The sequence below is a fragment of the Harpia harpyja genome, chromosome 7, assembly GCF_026419915.1.
Source record: "Harpia harpyja isolate bHarHar1 chromosome 7, bHarHar1 primary haplotype, whole genome shotgun sequence".
NCBI lineage: Eukaryota > Metazoa > Chordata > Aves > Accipitriformes > Accipitridae > Harpia > Harpia harpyja.
Genome location: NC_068946.1, coordinates 38,877,789 through 38,899,632, shown reverse-complemented (window position 1 = coordinate 38,899,632; position 21,844 = coordinate 38,877,789). Strand labels below are relative to the sequence as shown.

Below are 21,844 nucleotides of genomic sequence, written 5' to 3'. Positions count from 1 at the left end.
CAACAACCATGAGTCAATTAACTTACATTCCTTCTTCATGTGTCATACATGAATTTATTTGAAAACGAGCATAAGACAAGTCCCAAAGGCTTGGGAACCATTTTCTTTTCTTGCCTTTTAGGGGGTTTTCAAGTTTGTTGTATGTGTTTGATAAGGATTTTTATTCAGAAAAAGATACATACAGTTTGATATTCATATCAACAGGTGATCAAAAAAAGACCAGGATTGTTTTAGATTTTCACCACTGGAATGGAGAGAATTAATCTCACTTAAGTATTATGAAGTGTTTTATCATTCCTAATAGACAACTCTTCTTAAAGAGGGAATCATGTGTAGTATTTCAGCCTTCATTTCTACTTCTAAATACAACATGTAAAGATAGAATACATAAGACAACTACAAAACATTAAAAATAACACTTACTGTTTGGAGGGCTATAGCAAATGGCACCTTCAGCAACATTTGTACATTTTGTACGGTTCCAAGATCCTTTAGTATCCAAGAGAACGCAGTTCTCGGTAGTATTTGAATTTTCTAATTCCCAAGGATAGTAGTCGAAGTCGCTTCCATCTGACCATTCAAAATTAGCTTTACTTCCCTATTTAAAGAAAAAACCCACAACTTTTAAACCACAGCATATGGTTCTGGTTTAAATCTTGTCAGTCATTAGTAAGTCATATAGCAGTATTTATCCCTTGTAGAGTGATAAATTAAAATGCAGGTGGCCTCATTTTCTAAATCCATACTAAATAAACGTACAACGTTGTTCGTGTTTTCCAATCAGTTCTTAACATAGAAATCCTGATTATTCGTGGGAACTGAGAAAGCGCGGCTTATTTGTAAGTTTAAACCTGCAATGTGCCTTGTTTTATCCTACGGTGGACATTTTACTTCATTTCATCCTGCTGTTTCATTTAAGCAGTCTGCCTTCCTTGCTATGAACGTTATTAGATATGCTGTAAACTGCTAAACTGTCAAGATGGCCTCAGTGAGTAAAGCTCGGCAGCTCGGGAATGGTTTGCAGTGGTATCTTCTCCTTCAGAGACACTGCTGGAAACCCATGACAACGAAGAGTCAGTTGTGAGAAGTGGAGGGACCCATTCAGACCAAAGGACAGGCAGAGGTAGCAAAGGCATGCATAGAAATCACACACCTCTGCAGAGGGGTATTCCTCCCAATTAACTACCATGATCAGGTCTGGTGAACAGTGTGGGGAGCAGGGTCGGGGACACGGGCTTTTGGCTCCAAGGATAAGCAGACAGAGGAAGAGGAAGATCTGCAGCTGCTTCTTGCTATGACTCCTGGGAGAAGGGACACCTAAGTTGCTAGAGAGCCAGCAGTTCCTGAACTGCCTTGGAGAGACAGTCCTGACCTGGACTAATCAGGCTCCACACAGCCTTGTCTGAATGTATTTGCTAGCGGAATCTGATCCTACAGAGGCCACAAAATCTGGAGCCTCTAAAGGTACTGTTGCAAACTGCACGTCCTTTTGCTCTAAGGAATTATGTGGGACCATTGAATTATTTTAAAACATCAAGGATTTGGAAAAATATCTGTGGCTACATACACTAAAATTAATACACTTCAACATATGTTACACAGGGTTGAAAAAGTAGGTAACTTACTACATGGAATAGAGATTCCAAGAAACTGGAAAAAAGCATCAGAAATTATTTCATATCCTGAGCAGAAAATTATTTACAAGCTCTGTTACTGATGTCGCCAACAGTATATACTTACATCATGAATTGACAACCCAAGCCACAGAGGATAGCCATCCTGCTTGACAATATCTTCTAGAAATAACTGTTGTGATTCACTGTGTACACTTGCTAAATCATTCCTATTTTGTTTGCATTCTCTCAGTGCCTCATACCATGTTAACTTTTTCTGAAGGATCCTGTATGTTCTGTTTCCATGTGGAATAGACTCAGGCAACGGAGGCTTGAGCTGTTGGGGTCCTGTTTCAAAGAGTAAGATGACAAGTTATGTATACTTCATTCACATTACTAGGAACATACAGAAAGCATTAAAATCCATCTATATCAATGCAACTCAAGCATTAAAGTGTTCAGTACAAGCCACTTACTTGATATAAGTTATCTTTCGCTACTTTGAACACTGTAAGCAGTTGATGGAGGAGTACAGCAAACACATTCCTCCTGCCCAGAACATTACAGCAGTGATGCATGGACTGACTATATGACCCCAGAAGCCCATGACAGCTGTGCCTTATGTTTCACTGGGAGCAAAACCAAAGCCTTATGTAGCAGGTACTGCAGAACTAGCACTGAAATTATGACTCTTATCCAACACTCCAATACTACACAGAAATCTTCTCTGCTACTTACCCCTTTCAATTTTACAGGCTAGTATACTGTACACATTATAGTGATGAGCATGCCAACTTTGAGAATAATTGTAAATATCCCAAAATCCATCAAGATTTACACCAGCAAAAAAACTGTTCTTCTTTATGTTAGGTCTTCCCAGCCTCCAGTTATTGTAAGTCAGATGAGTTTCATCGTACCACTTGAGAACTTTATCTATGGAAAACATAGCATATTTATCAAAACATTGGCATTATGTGTACAAATACCATTTAACTTCGAATATATTAATGACATTAACAGATATTCACTTTGGAAAAAAAGGCAGTGATACTCTAAGTTACTGTAAATCAGTTCCATATACAATGCTAAATATGTTAGCATTACTCATCCAGGCCCTTTTAAGTAAGTCCTGCTTTCCAGGGAAATCAAATCTAGACTAAACAGAACATACTGCATCTAATTATCACTCAAACAGAAAGCATGTCCAGTTATTTTCTTCTGGAAGATAAATATAAAGCATTATTATAGGTTTGCATTCAGTTTGACTTTAGTTGTATACTGAAACATGCAAGAAACATGCACTTAATGCTGCAAACTTTGTCTCTAATCCAGTTATTAAGAAAAAAAAACCTTAAATCTTACCACTGTCATCATAAATCACACCCAGCCAGACCCACATAGCCAGACCGCTGAATGAATGAAGCTGGTCAGTAACAAAGTTATTCTCTTCTTCATCTCGAATGCTCAGAACAAATGCTTCTGGGTCTGTTAAAAATTTTTTTAAAATTACTTTCTTACAAATTCACCTTCCAGTTAGAAAATAAATTAAATATTTTTTTCTAGTATCGTTAATAATTATTACAGCTAGGTCAAGAATGTGTAACAGCTAGACCTTTACAACATAATAACTAAATGAACAGTGCAAAAACAATTTTAAAAGGTATTAAGAGTGCTTCCCCTGGTTTTGTGGGTAAGTGAAAGACATCAGCTCCAGTGATAGTTGTGGGTCCTGCTGTCACTTCAAAGTGTATGTAGTAAAAATTCTCTGCATAGAACAAAAATATCAGCAATCTTTCATGATTTTCTTGAACTGCCTAGTGGAGAAACAGTATTAAGAAAAAGACTGAATTGAAAATAATAACAGTTTCTGGAAAGATCTATGTCTAAGTGCAACGAGCAATGGTTTAATACTAGAGGGAAGCTGTTACTAAGCTTAGACTTTGTTCAGGATGGACAGGAAAAGCCTATGTGCTTTTCTGAATTGGACTATTCTGTTTTGTTCACCCAGGTGTTCCACACAGCAAGGGGTGTTGAAAAAAAACCCATGAAGTAAATGTGAATGTAAAGCTAGAATGTTGCCACGGGGATAACAATTACCCAACCTATTTAAAATTTGCATATTATAAAGAGAAAAAACTCCCAACCTTCCAATTTTTCAGAGATTTCAGACTTCAATAGTTCTTACCCATCTCTCTCTCTCTCAAACTCTCCTACCCGTGCTCTGGCACTTTTTATCAGAGTACTGCAAGGGCAAACAGCATTAGCCAGTGCAACACTAATGCACATTTCCAAATGCTACAACCTTTTCTCAACACTCACTTTGCTGTCATTTTAAGACAGTGACTCAGATCTAAAACTCATCTCCCTCAAGCTGATATTAGTCCATAAATACCTGTAACATGACAAAGTACTTACTCATTTTCTTGCATAAATGATGAGCTTCTTGAGACTTCAGTTCTCTCCATCTATTTTTTGTTATCATAAAAGTGTAACAATTGTTTCTAAATGATATCCAGGGTGTATTTTTAATCTTATGTGGGCACTTAACTTGTGTAACTTGTTCTTTTTCAATCTTCTCTAAGGAAAGGAAAGATGACATTCAGGGCATGACTTATTAGTAACAACACTTAACCTGACATACCACAAACCACTTAAAACATGCAAGACAAATTAAGTGCCATCCTCTAAACGTGTAATACATTGTTGCTTTCAGTTTCCTCATGACAGTGATTTTTTTAAAGTAACAAACCCAGCAGTAAGCATTATCAAAGAATACAGATGCTTACAACTTTTTGCAATTGTTATGTTATATAGGTTTAAGAATACAATCCCTACATAAAAGTGTGAAGTGTGGGCCAATAACTAAAAGCTCTTATTGCCTGTTCTATGAAGGCAGATCACCATAACAAATAAGCTACTTCATAGCTGGCAACACATCTTAGCTCTGTGGCTTTATCTAATACTTGAGGAGTGAGAAGGACTCTTCCTGCAGTTGCTTAGATTGCAAGCACAAAATAGTTAAGGATGTCATAATGCCAAGTACACATTTTACTGTGACTCAGTATGTAAAACAGTGGCTTAACTGTGTCCCCTCACAGAAAAAAACCAAAACAAATTATAATGGTCTCATAGGGAAGAAATCTGTGATGATCTCTCAGAAAGACCTTTTTTGTTTTTCAGAAAAGGGCCGTGCTACATATGTATCCCCCCACAAAAGGCATCCTGCTATATCCGTACCTGTCTTGCTATAATTGGCATATATTTAGAAGGGTTTTGTGAACTGCAGATTACTTTAATTTACACCTTTCAATTCAGTGTCTGCCTGCTATCTTTCTTCTCCATGTAGTCATGTACTTTCTCCCTGTATAGACTTCCCTGTCTGAAGAGATTTCAGGAGGTCCCAATATTAAGATGTAAATAGTACAGAGGTAGCTGAATCTTCTTCCACATGCAAGTGGGAGAGATTAGTATGCAACAACCTTACAGAAACAGTGCAAAGGTAGAATCAGGTGGCAGTACGAAGGGTACAGTCTGGCCCAATGCACCCATGCCAAATTCATTTGTTAGTAACACGTGGATTAAGACCAACAGGTGCATACTCCCCTATCTGAAGTTTGTTTTTTTCCCCGGCATGCAAATCAGCCTGTCTGAGGAAATGTAATTTAAAAAAAGTTGTAATTTTGAAGTTACAATCTGGAATTATCAAATATGCTTCATAATAAAACAAAATTCAGCTTTTATAAATATTATGCTAGGATACATACTTTCTGATGCATAGCAAATAGCACCTCGATTTTCAGAGGAACAGTCAGAAGTTTTCCAGAAGCCATCAGTATCCAAAAACACACATTCTTCACTTGTTTCTTCATCATCTTCAGACCAGCGACTGAAACTAACATGTTTCCCATCCAGCCAGCCATAGTGTTTTCCACCCTAGCATTGTGTAAGTAAAAGGGATGAGCTTACATAGTAAAAAATATTAGGTACAAAAAATGACATGATAATATATTTACATTGGCTAGACATTTACATTGTCTCTGGCAAGAACTATAAGTGTTCCACTGCCCTTGCGATCTGATCTGCTGCTCCAAATATAACAAGCTTTGTTATTTTAAGTTTTGCAGTCGCAAAAATATAAATTAGCTGAAGTGGATCGCAAATTATCAAATAGTGATGTTTAACTACTATGCTTATGGAGGAAGGCAATGAGGTGTCCAAATTGCATCATTTGCACCTGCAAATCAATGGTGGATATAATTATCTGGTCTTGGAAAACTGGTAACATCTGAGAATAAGGCCCAGTCTCGGTTACTCCACACTGAGTTGAAAGTAATTTATTCAATACTTAACTGATTTAATAAATCAGATGTGCTCCTGCCCTGGAGGATGCAGGAGGAATAAGAAAAAACCCACATACAACAAGCACGCCATCCTTTAAGAATCTTACATTTAGAAGTTTTCTTCAGGAAATCCCCCTGCAGCTTTGTAATTGGATTTATCTTCTATCTTTCTTTTGTGTCTATGATTCCAGCACTGGAGTAACAAGTTCTGTTGACCAGTTTCATTATAATTTCCTTTCATGTGACTCTAATTGTGCCCAAATAACAAAGTGTTGCAATAGTGAAAAGCCAGCGCATGCCTGAGTTTCATGCAGCAAAATGAATCATTTGATCTTCACTTACAGATAAAGATTCAAAAGAGAAGGGAAAATAGGTTGTTTTGGTTTCCCCATCTTCACTAAGATTAAATGCCCATTTCCTTTTAAAAATATTCTCTGTAAAGTATATACTCAAATTTCTACTTTTCCCCCCCCTCTACTTTGCCTAGAATACTCAGTAGCCCATTACTGACATAGGAAGATTGTAACACCACAGATGCTGAGTGAACACCATTAACCTTTGTAGGTAAGGCACTTCTGAAATAAATTTTAACCTTTTTCTTGCAATTATCTCAGGAGTCATGTGCTCAACAGAAGAGATAAACCCTGCAACCAAGCCCAAGCCATTTCATGAACAGCTGAGAAAGCTCTCAATCCACAGTAAAGATCTTCAAGAGGTCCTCTGGCTAAAAAAGGCAAAACAGTACCTCCTGCACTGACTTTTGCAAAGACAAAACAAACAGAAGAAAAAAGAAAAACCCACTAACCTGTCTCAGGGATGTCTCCCTCTAACTCAAAACACAGGTGCAAATAACATGAAGTAACAACAGAGTCTAAGTTAAGCTTTAGAAATGTATCTCCAGAAGTGTTCAATGATTCATTTTGGATTTTATTTGCCCTTTCTAGTTTCTCCCTTTTAAAACAGATTTTGGGTTCTTTTTCTGGAGTGGTACTGTAAACAGTGGCAATGATATTAAATGGCAACACTCATTCATTACTCATTCATTAAAAAATGAGGCAAAGATGATTCAGTGATCTATGTTGCTGCCACCCTACAATATATCCCTTCATCCTATAATCACTTAAAACAATTGTCTCTTCATCATCAATCCATCCAGTGGAGTTCAACAACTAGGTAACTTGGAGAACTGAAGATTTAGAACAGTAATCTTGAGACCCTTCAGATGGTTATCCCTAAATGAAAACAGTCACCCCAGAAATTAATTTTTCATTGCATTTCTTTATCTCAGTTTCTATTTCACACAACTCTGAAAATTACCTCAAGACACAGTCTGAAGGGAAAAAAAAAAAACCAAAAAAACCCACACTTACATCTCGGCTGAAGAGTCCAATCCACAGTGGGTAATTACGAAGGGCAGCCTGAACAGCAAGAAAAGCCTGCTGGAACTGATCTGTGATGCTAACCAGCTGCATCTTGTTATTTATACATGCAGCCATTGCATCATCCCAGGAAAAATTCTTCGGAATTACCATGTATTGAACATTTTGATAGCTCAGTGTTTCATTAAGGACTTGCTCTGTCTGGTTATCAGCAGCTCCTATATGTAAGAAAGAAATCCAGTTATTAGGTGGTTAAACGCTGGAATACATTTTAAACTCCCAATTTCTCTGTAACAGTAGATTATGCTAATAATTACAGTTAGAAGCAAGTATCTTTGACACTTTAGATAGAAAATATGTGAAAGAAAAAAATAATAAGGATTATTTTCAGCCAATCTATTTTTATATATCTTTCTCTCAACTTAGGTTCACATCTTTTTATATTTGTTATTTTTAACTAACTGCTAAATAATGTTAAGAATTCTATTTATTGAATTAAAAACAAATTCTATAGCTTTATTTAAATACATGAATGTGAGAGAGTGACTGGTCTCTGCTGCAATATAGCAACAGCTAAACTTGACTCATTCATCTCTGTGGAGCCTGTGGATTTATGCTTAGGTGAATCTAATGGGCTATGAAACTTGTCTATGCAGATCTTAGTACAGCACAGTCCCAGAATTCCTTACTGCCATCCATGGGTATAGTGGGAATTGATTTTGCCTCCACATGTGCTTAACTAATTGCAGAAAATCCACCTTGCATAGGGAGGGGTATAATTCACTGTGCTCTAAGCACTGAGTGTTAGCACAGTTATCAGCATCACACTTGAAGGCATACAGCTCAGTGATGCATAGCAACCGCAGTTAATAAAAGATGCAAACATTCCCATGGATGGTAAATTAAAGCATGCAAACATGGTCACCCCCCAAATTTTATACTTGACCAAAAATAAACTGGCTCTCCAAAAGGGAGAAAACCCCTGACATTTAAAATATCTCAAGCAGAAAAAGGCTTGGGGTTGGGGGGCAGGGGTTTAAAAATCATTCTATAGAATGGCTGATTGACAGGCTGACAGGGCCATTTTCCAAAATGCAAGAAGACAGAAACATAGTATTAATTTGATATTTACAGCTTTCAATAGATGAGAAAAGTGACAAAGCTGAAATAGATTGTTTCAAGTGGTTTGTGTCTGCTGCCAAATGCTTTCACTTAGTAAATGGCTACAAAAAAGAACCACAGAACCAAGGGTGCCATTGCACATCAAGCACTACCAAATTGGAAACAAGGTAGTAAGGAAAGTGTCCATTTCTGAAAGAATTGCCAATGATTAACATCTCAAGAAGTTCTGCAAATCAATCATGCCAAGATTTCCAAGGAACATGAATCATCTTTTTCCCTAGGATAAAGCCCTAGGCAACCTGGACTCTCTCACAGCTGTCCCTGCAACCTGTTGAGGTCCCTTCCAACCTGAATTATCCTTAGATCCCTAATACAATGATGATACAAGACCAGACCACACCAGGACACATTCTCTGGCAGTCCAAAAACCTTTCTCATTACACCTTCTACAGCTGTGGCAAGGAAGAAGTGCTTAGTATTTTAGTCAGCCCAGACTAATAATATATTGATCTACACAGATATATTGTCAACTTCCTATTAATAAAAATCCCCTTTTCGAATGTTTATGACATCTCTTCCATCCAGACTTCTAATCTGGACACTTGGAATGTTTAAAGTATTTGGCACTGAAATAAAGATTTTTTTGTGTTAAATGGGGGTGGGGGGCAGGGAAATCTCTGCCTGTTTGAGAATGAAGAAGGTGGGCATATTCTTGGGTGTTTTGCACACCTGCGTTTTTTGGGGTGGGGTTTGTTGGTGGTTTTTTTTGAAGATAGCATGTTAGTTACTTAAAAGGATTATTTACATAGAGGAACATACTCAGAAGTGGGTATGCTGAACATTAGCCCATAGCAGTAATTAAATGTGTACAATAGCTATATGCATTTGATCTGATTCCAGTAATTGGTATCGACCAACCCACATGGCTACATCAGAATATTATTTTTAGTTCAGATTAAGAAAACCCACTCACGCCAACGGATCTGTACAAAAGCTAGGGAAAGCTGCATCACTCCAGATTATCACTCTTCTTGTATGCCCTCAAGGTTTCCTCTGGGGAGACCAATTTCAACAGTAAGAGTATATGATATCTCATATTCTGATAGTGCTAAAAACCACAGGATATGTTTAAGGAGGATGGAAATACTGTGAGATTCCTTCCCAGGGCTTCTCACTTCCACAGTTCTGAAGAGGAAAAAGGAGTAACTTGTTCCACCCCTTGATTTATCTGACCTCCATACCCACAGAACATTGAAGCCCTGTCTGCTGAAGTTATGGTTCCACTGAAACCATACAGTCTCTCAGGAAAACAGATTCCCTTTGAACTAGGCTATGAAAAACAAAAGGGAAAATTCTGAATGGCTGACAAAATAGGTCCCAGATCATCTTTCACACTCTGCTTTTCCAAAATTTACTTGCTCAGTCTCTACAAGAATCTTGCTCTTCAAGTGCAACAATTTACATGCATTAAAAGGTCTCCTGGCACTCGCATCTTAACTGCAAACTCTGGCTGTAATTTATTTTGACTCTTCAGACTTACCTATAGGCCGCTGGCATATACCCAAGAAGTGCCTGTCAGCACAAGCAGTGAAATTCCATGTTCCAACATACTGTGATTTGGGATCATTAAGGATTACACCGCACTGATTGTTAAATTCTTCATCAAAAAGCTGAAAACCAGAAATACGCTTATTAGACTCAAATGAGGCATAAACATACTTGTGTAGAGAAGGTGAAGTAACACGAGGTTAGGGGAACTCGAGCTGTCTGAACTTGTTTAAGAAGTTTCAAACAGCTTACCTATTTTACAAACACTACCAGGTGCCTGGATTCAAAAAGAATTCATAAGTTAAATACAGGGGAGAATATTAAATTAAGTGATCCAACACTTAAAATAAATTTTGTTTGTAGGTGTGATTCAATTACATTTATTATGCTCCATTTTGGGTAGAGCAGGGAGCAAAATACCAATGTATAATGGTTTGCAGATGCATTCTAAGTGTAACTGAACCAAGAATTATTGACGACATCTTTTTAATGACTGTTTTCATGTAGTCTTTAAATTGCAAACAGAAGTTCCAGAAGAGTCATTAAATAGTTGTTTCAGCTTTTCTCCTTCACCCTTCAGTGTTTCCCATCTCAGTTCAGAAGTTGTCATCCAAATAAAGTAAACAGAACTCCATTACTGTCGGTCACCTTGTTTGACAATTAAAACCACTAACCAGGGGATTTGGACTGTTATGTATTTTTTGGCTTTTTTTTTTTTTTTTGATACAGTCAATATTCCAAGTTTCATTACTCAACGGTCAAGAGAAGTCAAAAGTCAGAACTTACGTCGAGTGGAATTTTCCTTAATCTTCCTGTCAGGAGTGGGTGAAAGTTACTATACAACAGTCTACTCTCATCTATCCATTTGTTTTCCCTTGTGCTGAACAGAAACTGCAAACCAATCCAAATATCTTTTGGCATACCAGGAAGCAAGGATGTTATATAATCTGTTGGGCAGAACAGTAAATGTACATATTGTGGTTCAGAAAACAGTAAAACATCTGAAAAAAACAGTTCACATAGATAATGCAAACCCTGTTTGTATTAACTTAATTTTCCCAGACCTTTATGATTACCAAATCGTTTATCGTCCCTTCCTTCCGTAAGATAACACCTTTCATGTTGATTTTATCTGAAGGAGCAGACTATTGGTATTTGTCCTCCAAATTCTCAGCTGAGGAGCAGGTAGTGGGTTTAACCTGTTTCTCTGCCCACTACTTTGTATTCTTGCACTTATATCCGAATTTCAGAAGCTGCTTTTCCACAGGTCTGCAAGATCTTCTATTGTCTCCCTGCAGAGATAATAGAATAGCTCCCTCCTGCCCTCTCTGAATTGACGGGGGAAGTCTTATCTCCCATCTTTCTCTCCTACTGACGTATACCATAAATCAGAACCATTTCTTGAATTCTGGCAGAGTTTGCCCACTCCACCATCAGAGAAAGCAGGACAGGACGAAGGAAGTGAAGTTACTTGGAAAAAAATTCAGCCAGGAAAACCTTAAATCAGACCCCTCTGGTGAGCATTCTGGCACAAAACAACAGGCTTTGGTAACCCCCCAGGCACCAAAGGCATTCTCTGAGTTTGTCTAGATTAGGAAGACAAATTGAAACTATGTAATTAGCTACTACTGACATGTCTTAATTATTGGCCACATGCCAGACTAGCCACAGCCTATTTTCTGAGCTAGACAAAGTCATTGAAGATTTACATGTCAGAGCTAGCCAGCCACCTAATGCCACTGGGAGGAGTAGAAGCAGCCTACAGAAAGAGGCATGCTGCTTTAAGAGGACTGTGCCTTCTTTCCATACAGGTGGCCTTCACTACAGGGGGGGAAGAAAAAACAAACAAGAAACAGTAACAAACATGAAACAGTAACAAACACTTCCATATGCACCAAACTAGACAACAGATCCTGCTATGTAACACTTCGGAATGGCTATGCTTTTGCGATCTTAAAAGCATCCAAAACCATAGTCTCAGACATGTATATTCCTGTATAGTTATAACCCTATTCCTCCCCAATAACAGCAGTAAAAAAAAAAAATTACCATTCAGCTGCTGCCTGCAGGTACACTAGTGGCCTCCCTAGTCCACTTTTCATATTCCATTTGGCAAGAGGTTAATTGCTTATAAAGAAAATATGCACTGTGCACGCTGCAGAATTCAACTGAGCTACTTCAGATATACCTGCACAGAACCGTTAGTTATCCACAATCTAGATGCAAACACAGCTGTCTTATTCAGCAGTTTATCACTGAACATTACTTGCAGCCAAAGTGAATGCATTTCTTCCTCACTGCATTTACCTCAGTGACTCTAGTTTACATGACAGCTGAGAGGCAGGTCCCAAAGGTGGAACAGCTCTGTTTTGCAGTCCCCCTGCCTTCTATTCTCCTATCAGTGTCCTGGAGAACTTGCAGGTGGTCGGTTTAGGCACACTGCCACATTAAGCTGCTCAGCACACTTAGACACAGAGGGTCCTATGTGCTCCAGTGGGCACTGTTTGCCATCTTGTTCCCATACAGACAGCTGAGCTTGTCTTGGAAGCAGCTCATAGGGTGATTTTCACAATGCCAAGTCTACAGTCTCAGTTATGTTTTAACATGCAAAGCAAACCAGGAGAATTCTTCATTCCGTGGTGACCCTTCTATCCTTAACCCTTAATGCAAGGTTTTGCAATTTTTGCAAACAGGTTAAGATCATACAGAGAAGCTGCTCTTCAAACTGGCTCAAATGTTTGCTGACTGCATTTCCACGTTATGTTTCCAGTGATGCAATCAACAACAGACAACACAATTTTAACTGGTCTTGGATTTTTAGAATGTTCCCAGTATGCCTGTAGATAACCAAGTAATTATGCTCAAGTTCTTAAGCAGAACTATACTGAATTTGGAAGAGAAACTACATACTAAAAGCGCCCCCAGTTCACCATCATACCTTGCTCAGCTTGATTTGAGATAGATGGAAGAGAGCCTCCAAAAGTTACACACTTTTCATTAGCTGCATTAAATGTTAAATATTCAGGTTTCATCTTTAGAAAACACTGCAAAATAAACATAATGAAACTGATTTTCATCACACCATGGCTTCCTAAGAAATAACTCATAAGAAAAGGTTCTTCAACCAACCCTAAAAACTCACTTCTCATTTCCTGCAATAACATATAGTTCTCAGAAAGCAATGGAACTAGCTGCATGCATTTCTTATTAGATTCAATGGAATAGCTAAATATAAAATGATCCCACTGACTAAGTCCTCATTCACTGAGGATTAGAATTCAGCAATTTTTAATTGTCTACATCAGGATCATGTACTGTTTTAAGAATGAGAATTCACACATGATCTCTTAAAGTCAGATAGGGTTGGGCCAGGAGCCTGTGTTGTAATCCGTCACTTCTGGGGAGAAACTACATGGGAACTCAAAAGCTATATTCTGCAATGACGTGTAAGTAAATTTGCAAACCTTGGCACAATGTAATGTGCAGATTTCATGCATGCTCCTTCTCATGTACAGAATAATGGTGGGCCAAATAACAGGAATCAGTCTCACTAAGACTTTAGATGACCGCCTTAAAAATAGTACTGAAACATAATACACTATGGCTTCTGACGTGTTGGTTCATTCTTAAAAGCTGCTTCTAATTAAGTGACTTAAGTCCTTAAGGCAACTTAGGAAGCAAAGTGTCTGCCAGCTTGCTGACTGCCTATGATTACTCAGCGAGGGAATCAAGATGCTTCTGCCACAGAAGTCTCATCCTCTCCCTTTCTAATTCTTCTCTTCCTTCAAAGCAGAGCCCAAGATTAGACAATACAACCAACGTTCTTGGACCTAAACATGTGGTGATGGGAAAGCAAAAAACCTGAAAACTACTGCTTTGAAATTAAGAAACCATCAATCCTGAATAAGGGACAGAGAAGTGGGGGAGATGATTTTAATCACTACACACAGTTTTCAAAAGCCACCTCCTAGTCCATTCCTGAACACAGGTGCTACTTCTTCACCTCTTTCAGTAGGTCACTCCAGCTTACTGGACTATGAAAAATAGGTAAGGATGATTGATTTGTATTATCTCTGTACCTTACTCCGGAACTGATGCCAACCTTTAGGGCAACCTCCTCTGACAGGGCGGTAACTGGGATCATGTTTCTCTAGTAAGGAGGCATTTTTTTTTTCACAGATGAAGGGCAGTTTCACGTTACAGTTCACTGGGTAGTCTGCAGAAATAGAAGTTTTATAAAACAGTTATGGTAATGCCTGTCACACTCCAATTGCCATCCATACTTTATGACATGACAAAGACCAATCTGAAGTGAAGTCCTTTTCAGTGCAACCAGTGAAGTACTATGCAATCTAAAGCATTAAAAATAACAACAGAGCAAAAGACAAAATGTAAATATTTATATCAGACAGTAATATAATATTCCTAAAGATCCAGAATCTGATCCCTTACTTCCAGTAGTAACACTTCATACAAGCAGAGACAACTTAAAAAAAAAAAAAAAATCATGAAATAAGAAGATTTTAAATATGAGGACTAATCCCATATTCTGGCATAGAGGGTGTGTGACCTAAAGGTCATTAAAGTCTGAAGGAATACTTTAACATCCATATGGAGAACATCTGGCCTGTACTGCTTTACATGACTCCTACAGTAACTGGACTGGCTTCCTAGTCAAGAGCAATTTTTGGCTAATAGGGATGAAAACAGCTCAGCAGCATACAACAGAATAACGGGGGAAATGTGCTTTAAAGTGAAATGGTAGTAGCCAGGAGGAACTATTTGTTCTCCAGGGGTTATACATTTCCCTCAATATAAAACAATGTTGAAAAAAGGAAATAAGAAACTTCAAGTACCACCTGGTGACATTTCCATTATTTTGTGTACCTCTTCCAGTATGACTCCACTGCTCAATGAAATTTGCATCTCCAGATGCATATGCAGTTGCAAGTATTCAGTTAAGCTCCTCTAACTAACACAACACTAAGACTTAATTTGCAGAGCTCACAGTATGTAGCATAAACACAGAAAGGTAACCACCAAAACCAGATTTCACCTAATTAATTTATGCTGTAAAAAGAGTGACAATCAATTATAAAAATTTGTCATCTGAATTCAGGTTTGCCTCTGGTCATCAAGAAATATTATCATGGCTTCTACCATGAGGAAGAAATAAATGATTTAAAATTCAATCAGATTATCACCAAGAAGCCATTCACTCCTAATTCAGTATCAATTTGCATTCAATATAAGAGTTTGGGCAGAACAGTAATTACTACTACTTTTTTTTTTTTTTAAATATAATAATGACAGAGAGGAAAAAATAAAAACAGTCTTACCTCTATACCAGTTCTTTCTAGAAACATACCAGCAATCTCTCAGGAATCGATCATGGAAGCGTGAAAATAACTGTAAACTGGAAATAAACATTTCAGAGTTAATCTCCAATCCAATGTGATCTTCAAGTGGAAACTCTGACAGCAACAGAGCCAGTGCAAACAAAAATTTGGGCTGGTAACTGTTTCTAGGAGATGCCCTGCCACACTAGAAAGGACAGAGGGGGAAAAACTAGACTAGGAACAAATATGTGGTAGGTTCAGTAGTTATGTACCATACCCAAATTAACTTTGTTGAAGAGATGTTCAGAATGAGGGTAGGAGGTTATTTATCACCATGCTGCAATTGCAGCACATTGTCAGGACAAGCGAGAAGAATAGGCAATAGCCCCTGTTTTATTTTCACAGTACTATATTACTATAGTATTTTGGAAGGTGAAGAATCTTCCTTCTAAGAAGCCCATGATCCTTTGCTGCAGCCATGAATGGCACGATGCAAGGTTTGTTGTTGAGTCCTGTCAGCTCTACAGGGCTATACTATAAGCCCTCCCATTTCCCATTCCCTGTTCTCAGGTATTTCTCAGATATCCTCAGAGCCAATAGACAGGGTTTTTTTAAGAATTTTTTTTTCCAGTTCCCCAATTATTAACAGAACATAGAACTGGGCTTGAAAATCCAATAAAAGCATTTTAAAGATCAATAGAATACATTAGCTACTAGGATCACAGATTTCAAGGATTCACATGATAAGACTAAGATGTCAAACCCAACAGCCTGAAATCTAGAGGCTCCGATAGACACATAAGAAATGGATTATGAATTCAGTTATTATCAAGTTATTATGAATTAAATTTTTGATGTCAATAATGCTTGTAATGGGAATAGAACTCAGAATTTGGCAGCTAATGGAAATATTTCAACAATATTTTGAAATATTCCCACTTTCTAATTGTACACCCATACTGTCTTAACTACTATTTGCTTTGTCTGAGCACTACACAGTTCTAGTCTCTCTGGTTTAGGTATTCTATGGTCTAAGTTCAGCATGGGAAGAATAGGTGCAGGTACATGTGAACAAAAGTGGAGAACAGTGGTCACTGAATAATGCTATATTTTTATCTAGCTTAGTTCAAATTATTTATTTTGCTTCTTTGGGACGATGAAGAAGTAACCTTTTATAAATTTGAGGATAAAATATTTTCCTTTGGAAACTATTCTAGTTAACTATATTCCTAAAAAGCACATCAAAAAAAGCTTACAGTAAAGTATCCCATAATTATTCTACATACGGTGAATGATAGCTGTAACCATAATCAATAAACTTCAGCCACCACTTCTGTTCGCTGTTTGATAACTGTGGAAACAAAGAACAAAAAACCCAGTATTTTACAACCCACGGAGAAAGAGCTCCAGACTCTACCAACGAGAAATCAATGACAAAACTAATTTTGATTTAAAATGTTTCTAAAATATGCAGGAATTACTATTCTTCAGTGGTTTGAGACTGATATGCCACGTAGATGGACCCCTGCACCCATTAGAAAAAAAAGCCCGTATTTTCCACTGTGCTGGATAAAGCTACAGGAAATCTTGCAGCACTGTCTTAAGTGTGTGCTAGATACGCCATTCCCCAAAAATTCATAGCAGGAACTCTACCAGACAACCAGGACCTAGCTGCAAGCTGCCTAAAGCTGAAGTGGTTCCACAGGACCTTCCTTCCTTCCTCAGAATAATCCTGTTCTTCCAGTAGATAGCCTAAGAACAAATAGTTCATGAAAAGGCTAGAGGTGTAGCAGGTCAAATCCTCGATTTCTCCTGCCTTGTAATTTCTCCTTCCAGGTAACTTCTTGTCAGGAGAAATTTCATGAAAAGAGCTTGTGAGCTGATAATTTCACAAAGTATTGTGTCACAAGCAGTAGCACTGAAGAAAGGTAGTAATAGAGGTGCTGAAACTCGAAATGTTTTGGTAAGATTCCTTAAAAGAATGTACTTTCATGCTATGAGCACCACAAACCCCTTTCAGAAAAGGCTATCTGACCATGCACTTCTGGTTAAACCCTCTCATCAGGTGAAAAATGATGTGCTGTCCCATGCATAAAATGAAGAACTGGCAGAATTGTTAGTGAAGTATTAGCAGGTAATGGGATGCTTACATGGTGGTCCTTTTATGACACTTTCTCTCCGTTTGGAGGTGGTGGGTTTTTTTTTTCATGTTGTTAAGGCTACCTTTAAATTTAAAAATTATTTTACAAACTGACATTAAAGTCATTCTCTTTCAACTCATCTTTTCCTTTAAAGTACAATTAAAAACTATTAAGGCCAACAGGGAAAAGAAAGAAATTAAGGATTAATATTTTCTTATATTGGAAAAACTGGCAAGAAAATTTCCCTATAGTGGAAACTATCTGTTAGACAGATTACACCCCCTTACCTTTTCTATCTGAGACAGTATTGTCCTGAGTTTTGGATAAGACTCCACAGAGGCTAAATCACTATCATTTTTTTGACAGTAGAAAATAGCTTCTTGGAAGGTCAGGTTTTTATCTGGTACAAACCACAGCTCTGCTCCATCAACTACAAGTGGGGCTCCATGAATTCCAATTTCATCTATGCAGAAGAAATACCACATGTGTAAGAAATAAATTCTGAAAAACTAATCCTTTCTTTTTCTGCACGTATTAAGAAATTTTAGTTTGACACTGGGAAGAAGCAACACTCCTTGCATTCTGAGCTCTCTCAGAATCAAATTCTATCAGTCATGACCTTTGCTGGTATCAAACAGGTATTACAGTAGTAATATAACAAAACTAATAAAAGATATAGAGTATTAACAACTATAAACACATAGCAGAAGAATACACAAAAAGTCCATTTACCTGGTATATACCACTCAGGTGTCTTTGGAGTGCTACCTGTCCAGAGGAAAAAAAGGAATAGTTACTTCAAGTTCAACTTCTAACAAGACTGTGGTCACCAATAACGGAAGTGATGGATTGTACTCATGCTTCTCAGTATGCATGATGAAAAAAATAAAAGGAGAAGGAAATCATACACAGGTTTAATAGTTTGAAATAAGCTGGTGTAAAACTAATGGGAGTTTTGCATACCTCAGTTTTAAACATCTGTGGATTTTTTTCTGCCAAGCAGAATATAAGCATCAAAGCAGTATATCTACGCCTATCTCCCCACAAGAAGAAAGTTTCATCCCCTGAAATGCCTTTTAATGAATGACCAAAACGTAAAAGCCTATTGGATTACAGCACTTGTCGTACTGCATGGAAAAACCTGGATCTTGACGTGGCAGATATGCCATGCCATTCTATTGTATTCCCACTCCCCTGTCTCACTACAGTGAGGAGCTAGTTCACCAGTTTTACCAGAAGAATTCACTTCAGGTTGAAGCAAACCGTACACCCAAGATGTCTGTGGTCATATAGTTACAAATATCATTAAGAAAGATTAAGTGAAGTCCACAAATGCTGCAACTCAGTGGCTTATATCACCTCACCTAGTAAGAAGCCACTTCTCGCTTCACGGGACAAGAAAGAATACGGGAGCAGTGATACTGCATCCTCCTCATGGTCATTTTCTGATAGATCTTTGAATATTCTAAGTGCACGGCTGTTTGTATGTGACATAGGTGAGACATCTCATGTACTGTCCCCTTAACAGTTCAGAGAGGAAATGATAAAATACTGTTTGCAAAGTTTCTATTATTGGGCAATAATGACAAGTCAGTGGTAACAAGTAATACAACTCTTTTCTCTGAATAAATGGATATAACTGCAGTTTACCTTTTGTTATCTGGCAGACCCATTCAAGCTTAGCTTCACAATCAAAAGGCTTGAAGTAAAATTCCAGGTCTCTGCCTTCATGGAAATAAAATCTCCAAAATGATCTCCGTGAAAACTGAGAGGTCTGTATAAAAGCAGAAACAGAGAACTGAGTTAGTACGGCATAGGCCTCTGAAATGTGAAATGAAAAAGGTACTTTGGCAAAATCAGCGTATTTTACTGTGGTGCTAGTCTCACAAATTATTTTGCAAAAAATTAGCAGATGTAACTGTAAATCTTCAATTATAACTCTCCCTGCTAGCCGAGCTTGTGAAGCAATTAGGTAAAGGGCTTAAGATAAGTCTACATACAAAAGTTTCTTCTTGCAATGTTCTTTCTTTGGTTTTTTTGTAGCACACAGGATCTCACTGATGCTTATTATTGAATTATTTGTTGCAACTTGTTGCCTTGAAATGATGCTCATTGCTGCTCAAAGAGGAACCCATCTGAACTGGCACAGAAATAGTCTTTCTTATTTAAGATTATTTCTTACAATCAAGCTTAAAATCTGACTTCACTCTTGCTGATCTCTGCAACAAGGATAATTTTTTATCATTTAGTGAAAGAACATGTCTATACGTAGCAGGTAGGGGAGGGAGGTTACTATATTCACAGTGTCCCCTTCAAACTGCTCTCCTCTTGTCTAAAATTTTTAGTAGCTTAATGGTGACAGCTTCTCAGCCTGGGGTCATCAACACAGGAGGAGAGAATGAGGGGAAACGGTTGTGAACAGAAGCAAAGGGATGCAACTATCCTTTCCTTCAGTAAATCCTAAAAGCAGAGGTGGTTCTAATTAGGTTAAAAGAAGGGATCATATTGGAATGATCTTATAAAAAGTCAGGTGATGCTTCAGAAAAGGTAAAGGCCATTTTAAAACTCATGCCATCAAGACTAAATTAAGCAATGAAGAACATAATTAGGAATTAAGCAGAGGCCTAACATTTTGAATTCGAAACCAGGACAGCACTTAGTCTCTTTCACAAGTAAACAAGGTAATACACACAATAAACACAAACATGTGCTCTATCCTGGCTACTGCATTCCCCTACTTTAGGTTTCAAACATTTTCTTAATTTGCAGTTCAGAAAAACTAATCTAGATTTTCATTTCTGTTTGCTTTTTTGTTTTAGACTCCATGTTATATCCTTAAGTGTTATGTGTAATATACTAGAGATACATAGTATGACATTATTCAATAGAGAGTAGCATTGTTACTAAAATATTTTGTAGTTCAAAAGAAGTCTTAATGAAAGGGTATCATTAGCACAGCGCTTTGTTCATAAAAAACTGCTTGAGTAAGGGAAAATTGGTAATAGGTGTAGACTGATAAAGGGAACACTAACAACTTTTTCACTATGCAAAGGAAACATCTCAGCAGTCAAGCTAAATTCAATATATGGCTGGCAAAACTATTTTTTGCAAGTACTTCCATGTAAAATATCCATGCTGTTATTAAAAACCTTAAAACTAACCTTTAATGCAGCACAGTCTCTTGTATCATATTCATCTTCCAGATAATCAAGTGGCATAACAACACTAGTTACCTACAGGATGGACGAGATAAAAGAATCATTATTTTATGACTATATTTGCTATGGTAATCCCCAGAGATAACCATTCAAACCTGGGATCCTATTATGTTTATCACTATTAAAATATGTGTTAAATGGCAATTACTGGAGCAGTTTTGAGTCTGAGTACCTGTTATTATTGGGGGTGGGGAGGAAGAACTCACAATTTCAGGCAAATAAATCAATTACAGTGAGGAAGATATTTTTGGAGAAGTCTGGCATATCAAGGAGATGAACTAATAAACCCTCCTCTCTGTTGTGGCATGAAGACATCTTGTTCTCTCTTAGATGTTTACTACTGTATTTCTGTTAAAATATTATAATGCAACAGAGACAGAAATCAGGTAACCTTATTAAAGATATGCTTTTAATTGGAAATCTGCCTGGATGGCAGCTCTTAAGTGCACAATCTTCTTCTGAATTATTCATCTCTGGAAAGATTTGCCATATTTTAATTAAAATATTTATCAATTTACTTTCAGTCCAGTCCAAGCTGAAACAAACCAGGACATGACATTTCCTGGTTAAAAGTTAACTTACGGGTTTATCATCACTCCATTGCCAGGTTCCCAAAGAATCGGGACTCCTCTTATTCATTCCAATCCATACCCATCTGTCATTGCTGTAAATAAACAAGGTAAAATCTTAAGCCAAGTCTATGGTTCAACTCATTTAATAGAAAGACTGACCTATGTCATGGCATTACTTAGGATCAAGCAGCAAAACCAAAGGTTTACTACTGCAAGTTGTAGCAGTTCAAAGAGAAAATGGGCATAAAGCTAGGACCTCTTCTGCACTTTTCTTTAAGATCTGTAGGTAGTCTTTCCCTGACCACAGAGAAAACTAACTAAATCAGGTAATTTCTTTGTTCACTGCAGTTACAGTCAGAACTGTATTTCTTTCTAGATTTTACTTCTTCATTTTTCATAAGCAGGGGATGCTTAAATTCAAAATTTCAGCTATGCTCCAAGATACAAAGTTGCCAAAAAAAAAAAGGGTTTACAGTGTAAATACTTAAATCTACAGTAACAGTCTTTACCATACTCTTTACTATTGCCTATGAATCTAAAGATACTATAACAAAATGAAATATGTGCTAGTC

General features: G+C 37.5%; 1 protein-coding gene across 1 annotated transcript in view; it reads right to left on the bottom strand.

Moving 5' to 3' along the window:
- The window catches only part of LY75 (lymphocyte antigen 75), a 47,502-nt gene that overhangs the window by 6,163 nt on the left and 19,495 nt on the right, over positions 1-21,844 (bottom strand). Inside the window, exons 14-31 of the mRNA XM_052792082.1 lie at positions 21,283-21,364; positions 20,644-20,715; positions 19,133-19,256; positions 18,215-18,250; positions 17,770-17,945; positions 16,628-16,692; positions 15,342-15,418; positions 14,082-14,218; positions 12,941-13,046; positions 10,789-10,949; positions 9,995-10,124; positions 7,324-7,550; positions 5,378-5,546; positions 4,029-4,190; positions 2,976-3,098; positions 2,352-2,546; positions 1,741-1,961; positions 424-598 (exon numbers count right to left, since the gene is read on the bottom strand). Of these exons, the coding sequence (XP_052648042.1) occupies positions 424-598; positions 1,741-1,961; positions 2,352-2,546; positions 2,976-3,098; positions 4,029-4,190; positions 5,378-5,546; positions 7,324-7,550; positions 9,995-10,124; positions 10,789-10,949; positions 12,941-13,046; positions 14,082-14,218; positions 15,342-15,418; positions 16,628-16,692; positions 17,770-17,945; positions 18,215-18,250; positions 19,133-19,256; positions 20,644-20,715; positions 21,283-21,364 (2,438 nt within the window). The remainder of the gene's footprint in view (positions 1-423; positions 599-1,740; positions 1,962-2,351; positions 2,547-2,975; positions 3,099-4,028; positions 4,191-5,377; positions 5,547-7,323; positions 7,551-9,994; positions 10,125-10,788; positions 10,950-12,940; positions 13,047-14,081; positions 14,219-15,341; positions 15,419-16,627; positions 16,693-17,769; positions 17,946-18,214; positions 18,251-19,132; positions 19,257-20,643; positions 20,716-21,282; positions 21,365-21,844) is intronic.